Here is a 6,696-nt window from a genome sequence, read left to right as displayed (position 1 = left end):
CGCGCCGCCGTTTTCCGTCCGTTCTTTAGCATGCTAATGGGGCTAGGCGTTTACAGGACAGATCATGGAGAGAAATGGAGTTGCAGCATCTGAGGGAGAAAATGCAAACATTTTCCGTTAAAGGCTTCAATTTACATCCGATCCTCACTTCGAGAAACAACCTTGAAACGTACAGGAAGGTGTTACTATTCAATCACCTCAGGAATCGACTCTTAGAACACAAACTCTTAGCATCATATCTGTGGCTAGCTTTCCAAGAGTCGAGTCCTACCTTTACACATCGTTTTGCACGTCATCCGATTTGGTTGCTAGCATGCTAGCTAACCCACAACACTTTGCTATTACTAATACTAATTCATACTCATGTGTGACTACATAAATGAGACCCCCACACAATGTTTTACAAAAATGATTCGTTTTATTTTATGTTGTTTACAACTTTTGTTTCTTTTGGCCTCTAGTTCAATAAATTAGACCTTAACATGTTTAAATAACATCCAGGTCGAAAAAGATTTGATTTAAAAAACCCAAACAGAGGGTCAGTGTTATCTGGCGTTTTAGCGCACCATGCTGCGTGTTGCTGTGGATCTTCTGTTGATTATGAGTTTGGAATAAACATAGCTTAGCAAATGTCGCTAAATTATTATATTGTGTAATTTTATGCTAAGTGCTACATCGAGCTGAAGAAACGATGAAATATGATGAACTTTGCGAGTGTACTGCACTTCTTTGTCCCGATTTCAAATGTTCCGTAATTCGCTTCAGAATTTGAAATGTTTTCATAGACCTGCTGCTAATTGTATAAACTGTAGCATTAGCACATATTATGTAGCATTTATAAAGCTCTGCTTTTGTAAATTAACAAGCAAAAAAATCGGAATCTTTACAAATAAATGATGCTACTTCCAAATATAATACTACGTGTTGTACTACATCTGTTTGAGAATTCAACAAAAAAAATTGCCAGCTAGCTAACATCACATAGCCTGACAGGATTTTATTTTTTTTATTTTTTTTTACATCGTATTTATAGCTAGCTAGCTGGTTAACAAAATCTGGAATGATAGAACATCTGGTTCTTAGCTGCAGCTTTTAGTTTCACAGGTTAGCACCCAACATTGGTATTTTAAATTGATCTGAATTTCCGAGAAGGAAATTTCTGTTGTGTCAAGATTTTGTTTCCATATCTGTGCTGCTCAATCCCACCGCACTACATAAGTTTTTTTTTTTTTTTTTTTTTATAAATTAATGTTAGAAGTAAAAGCCTACATTATGTTTAGGGAGAACAAGTGGGCCTGTAACAGAACCTTATAGGACCGATGGCCCGTAAATGCAAAACACAGTTCAGTCTGTTATCTAGTTTTAGCCTAGCGACTTTAGCAGTTTCTGAAAATGCTGCTGTGTTTCTGGATTTCAGTGCTGCGGTTCTTTTTTTTGTTGTTATTTATTAGTTTATTCCTAAACTCACTGTTAGATTTTTGGTTTTGCTTTCAAAGTGTCTTTTTGTGTTTTTAGCTTTGGTGTTGTGTGTGTGTGTTTTTTTTTAATTTGCTGTTTATTATTCCATCCATCCATCTTCTATACCGTTTAGCCTACTGGGTCATGGGGAATCTGGAGCTTTCCACAGGGAGCATGGGGTACAAGGCGGGGTACACCCTGGATGGGGTTCCAATCCATTGCAGGGTTTGCTGTTTATAGTTGTGTTTTCAAATTCACTGCTGTGTGTTTTTGGTATTGTTGTTGTGGTTTTGCTGTTGGGCTCCGTCCACACTACACGACTGAATACGTGTGTCACGTGACCATTCGCACACACTGGGCATTGCACATACAATTGTAAGCAAGAAGTTGGCGTTCCGTGTAGGGCTTACGCCACTTGAAATGAGATTTGTTGCCGATTGCTCTAATCATAGCTGGCCTCTTGCACGTGTAGGCAGCTGCAGTATTATAAAATACAGATTTTAACTGCACAACGGCTGCTGAGAATGACGACAAAGCCAGCAGTTCAGTCTACGTGTTGTTGTGTATACGATCGAGGTAGCGTAACGGTCATACAGTAGGGGCTTGACGAATCAGGGAAAGATACGCGATAATCCAGAAGACTCAATCAGGAAGCGAATGTGGGCGAAGCCACGCCAAACCAAAACAGGGTCTTCGGCGTTTCCGAAAGTCTCCACTATCGAGGGTTGACAATGCCGGAGTAGTGTAGATGACAGGCGTAATCGTAGCAACAGTTATGAGTTTTAAAACGAAAACTAGTGTAAACAAGGCCTTAGTGGTAAGCACGTTCGTCTCACACGTCCAGGGTTGTGTGTTCTCCCCGTGCTGCAGGGGTTTCCTCTGGGCACTCCGGTTTCCTCCCCAGTCTAAAGACATGCATGGTAGGTGTCCGTAGTGTATGAGAGTGTATGTGATTGTGCCATGCAATGGATTGGCACCCCGTCCAGGGTGTACCCCGCCTTGTGCCTGATGCTCCCTGGGATAGGCTCCAGGTTCCCTGTGACCTGGTAGGATAAGCATGATAGAAAATGGATGGATGGATGGTTTTGTTGTTGTTTTCTTCTTTGTTTTTGTGTTTCTGTTGTTGCTGTCTCCAAATTCCCTGTTGTGTCACTGGTTTTGTTTGCTTTTCTGTTTTTGTTTTGTTATTGTGTTGTATTTGTGGTTTTGTTTCCGTCTTTCAGAATGCGATATTTTGTGTTTTTTTGGTTTCGCTGTTGCAATTTTTTGCATCGTTAATGTGTTGTGCATTTACCGGCCACTGTACACCATACACGGGCTTAAAGCTACACTAACTGGCCTCAGTGGTGGTGTTGTTGTTGTTTGGTGTTGTTTAGTGTGAAGCCTGTATAAGAACTGGGAAATCTAAAGGCTGCGCTCAGTGTTTAGCGAGTGTTCGGGTACTCCGGTGTAACATTAAAATCAGTTCATGAAGCGTTCAGTATTTCACAGTATCTTTAGCCAGGATGCTTAAAATGCACCTCTCGTCAAGTCACCTCCACGTTTCCGAGGCTCAACCTTGTCTGTGACTGGTTCCTTATAACCCCGCCCCCATCTTTCTGTCCCCGCCTTTCGTTCCATCCACCTCGTCTTCGGAAGCGTATCGTACATTGACGTCTTTCTGCAAAAAGTCCGAATGATGCGTGTCTGTGTTGAAGCCGTATTCGTCGTCCACATCTTCTTCCTCCTCCACGTCCTGCTTCCCAAGCCCCGCCCCGTCAGGCTCCGACGCTGGATTCTCATTGGTTATTTTGTGCTCTCGGGCTGTGTCCACTTGTTCCTTGGCTTTACGACTTCGTTTCCACTTCATCCTGCGGTTTTGGAACCAGATCTTCACCTACACACACACAGAGAAGTTGAAGATCTGAGAATTTCTTATATTCACAATGTACTGGTTGAAGCACTAAGACACGCGTATACACTCACCTGCGTCTCTGTTAGCATTAGCGACGTGGCGACTTCGAAGCGTTTGGGCCGTGAGAGATATTTGTTGAGTTTAAACTGTTTCTCCAGCTCGAGGAGCTGCTGGCTGGTGAATGCTGTGCGCGGCCTGCGACATTTTCCCATCAACACCGACTGAGGAGACGCTGTGGACAGATTTATAGATAGTTATACCACAACATTAATATTACATTATACTGTATACCATAATAACATTATTTACATCACAGCGCTGCTGAATTCTGCATTCCGATCGGTCAGAAAGTGTTCATTAATTATCTGTAACACATGCATGGTAAGAGAAACTCTGCTTCATTAAACTATACTTTTCTTTTAACAGCAGTCTTTATTACTAATTATTAAATATGATTTTCTTTTTATGATGTTACTAATGATTGTGTTGAGCAAAGCTGCAGATGTGTTTAGACACAAAAACAAGCATGTACATACAGTACTGAAATTATGTAATAATAATAATAATAATAATAATAATAATAAGAGGAGAATAATGATAATAATAAGAGGAATAATAATAACAATAACAATAATAATAATATTTGGAGAATAATAATAATGATGAAAGGAATAACAATAAGAAGAAATTTCTGAATTATATAATAAATAAAATCACTGTCACATGATGAAGATGATGATGATGATGATGATTAAAGGAGTGCTGAATCAGTAAAATGTAATAACAGATTAAACGGCTGCTGTAATTCACCCCCAGATTATTTCCATATATCCGCCAAAGACATCAAGGATCTCTCTCTCTCTCTGTCTCCTCTCTCACTCTCTCGCTCACACACACACACACACAGACTCCAAGCTCATCAATAAAGATGAAGGCCTTATTCTTTATTATTATTATAATTATTCGGCTTTATTGTTGACGTGACGGCTATGAACACCATTACCTTAATGAAAACTCCATGAACACACACACACACACACACACACAGTCGTTTATTGCCATATAAATAAATCTGATTTTAAAAGATTAAAAGTGTTTACCTCATTTTACGCATATGTCATTCTTTATTTTTTTTATTTCCTTTTTTTAATCTTCTGGTGGTGTCCTGTTTGTTTGCATTTTTTTAATACATAAAACACAACTTATTCATGTCAATAAATTATCGCTCTATTTACATAATTCTACAATTCAGCCCTGTTATCGCTTCCGAGTTTACTTCATTATGTTTACTGATTTATTTATTTTTAATACTATTACGTATTTATAATTTTTGTAAAATATTAATACAGAAATGTCTTTTTGTACATTTTTGAACGTGAATTTTTCTTTCTTTTTTGTGTTTCGAATTATTATTTTAAAAAATTATTTATTTACTTATTTACACTTCTTGATCTTTTCTACTCCCTGAAAAAACTAACTCTTACTCACTATAACGGATCTTGTTTTGTTTTTGTTAGTTTTTCCCCCTATTGCCTAATTGTAGTTTTGTATATTTTATTTAAATGAATTAATTTGCTTTGTAATGCGTTTGTTTTGTATATAAATAAAACGTGAATCAACTTACATCCACTTTGACCTGACACGTAATGAATAAAGTGTTGGAGATTGAAATAATAAAGAAGAAAGAACAAATGTGTTGTTAAAGTTAATGAATTCGGAAGTGAATTTCAAAGAATGGCAAAATGAATAGTACTATAAACAAACTACAAAACAAAATGAAATGCAATAAAATAAAATTATTCAACTGTCTTGAATTAGCCCTACACACATTGGCCAAAACCAAGGTTAAAAACACTGTAAACAACAAACAAACAAACAAACAAACAAATAGTTTTAATAGTTTTTTAACGTGACCCTACCAGAAAAATATTAATCTATACAAATATATACAGCATAAAATTTAAATTAGCAGTCTGTCTAGATTTAACTTAACTTCTCAAAACATATCAAATAAAATAAAAAATTTAACAATTTATAATTTATGATATCTGCACTATTTATACTCGGAAGGAGTGTAAATAATGAGATTTTTCAAGGAAAATAAATACATAAATAAGTAATTTAAAAAACCAAGCAAAACAACTTGATTAAGCAAAACTAAACTGAATAAAAACACATTTTAAAAATGAAATAAAACACAGCAGGACAAAGCAGAATAAAACGCGTGGAGTAAATGAACAGGTGTGGGGAGTGAACAGGAAACAGACCGGTGTATGGGTGGAGTCGTGGAAGTAGCAGGCTCGCGCGGATCCACTGCTCGTACGCGGGGCTGATGTGCGGGATTCCGGTGTAGTGAAGCGCGGGCAGTGCGGAGAACAGCGGCGCGCTCGTGTACACACCGGGGGACTGCACCGGGAGCGGACCTGCTCGAGCCCCCAGAACCGGGACAGCACTTGGGGGCGGAGCTTCACACGGCACGCGCTCTGCAAGCAGAGCCTCGATGCGGAAGTTCGTGGATTTCTCCATGGAGACGGAATTTTAGACAGCTGAGCAGCGCGCGCATAAGAAGCGCGTTAAAAAAAATCAGAATATTATTATTATTTCACGAAAAGAAAGCAAGCCTTCACGCCGTTATTCCATTCATATATATATATATCCGTTTTATAAACTCACTGAAACGTTTTAAAAAAAAAAAGATAATAACAGATGACAGGTTCCACGCTGAGGTGTAATGAAGAGTCTCTGTAGCTCTGCTGTTTCACTCTGAAGGCGTCAGAAACTTTGCCGTCCCGCTTTGCTCAGCTCATTTACACAACCTCTGTACATACAGCGCTGATTGGCTTAGGGCAGCAGCGAGGTTTCTAATTAACCAATCAAACCCTCGCACCTCAGGCGTGTGTGCGACTACATATACAGTATAATATTTATTTTATTTATTTATTTTATTTTTTTTAATGTTTGGGACTGGACACCACGTGACCCAGGAATGGTTTACTTAATGACTTAATTTCTGCATTTCTGCAGAAACAAAAGCAATATATAAAATGAAGAACTGCAAAGCAAAAGTGGGAAATAATTATCCACAACAAATATTAATATACTGTTCAGTACTACATAAAACTGTATATTGCAGGATGAACTCCTCCATCTGGGGAAATCAGTATGTGTGTGTGTGTGTGTGTGTGTGTGTGTGTGTGTGTGTGAGAGAGAGAGAGACAGAGAGACAGAGAATGAGAGTGTGTGTGAGAGAGTGTGTGTGTGTGTGTAAGAGAGAGAGACAGAGAGTGTGTGTGTGTGTGTGTGAGAGAGAGAGAGAGAGAGAGAGAGAGAGAGAGACATAGTGT

General features: G+C 38.5%; 1 protein-coding gene across 1 annotated transcript; it reads right to left on the bottom strand.

Moving 5' to 3' along the window:
• Positions 1 to 421: 421 nt before the first annotated feature.
• mnx2b (motor neuron and pancreas homeobox 2b) lies at positions 422 to 6,041 on the bottom strand. Its single transcript, XM_017457274.3, has 3 exons — positions 5,620 to 6,041; positions 3,424 to 3,584; positions 422 to 3,334 (listed from the first exon to the last, which is right to left on the bottom strand). Exons 1-3 carry the CDS (start codon positions 5,876 to 5,878, stop codon positions 3,035 to 3,037), a joined length of 720 nt encoding a protein of 239 aa, XP_017312763.1. The 5' UTR covers positions 5,879 to 6,041; the 3' UTR covers positions 422 to 3,034.
• Positions 6,042 to 6,696: the final 655 nt, after the last annotated feature.

Source organism: Ictalurus punctatus, chromosome 26 (genome assembly GCF_001660625.3).
Source record: "Ictalurus punctatus breed USDA103 chromosome 26, Coco_2.0, whole genome shotgun sequence".
Classification (NCBI taxonomy): domain Eukaryota; kingdom Metazoa; phylum Chordata; class Actinopteri; order Siluriformes; family Ictaluridae; genus Ictalurus; species Ictalurus punctatus.
The sequence above is the reverse complement of the archived record's forward strand: the minus strand, read 5'-3'. Positions and strand labels throughout refer to the sequence as shown.

Excerpts from the sequence above, each read along its gene's own strand:
- mnx2b (XM_017457274.3), bottom strand. The coding sequence starts at position 5,878 with ATGGAGAAATCCACGAACTTCCGCATCGAGGCTCTGCTTGCAGAGCGC. Across the intron at positions 3,585-5,619 it reads ACGACTCCACCCATACACCG|CGTCTCCTCAGTCGGTGTTG; the intron begins GTCTGTTTCCTG and ends ATCTGTCCACAG. Across the intron at positions 3,335-3,423 it reads TAATGCTAACAGAGACGCAG|GTGAAGATCTGGTTCCAAAA; the intron begins GTGAGTGTATAC and ends GTGTGTGTGTAG.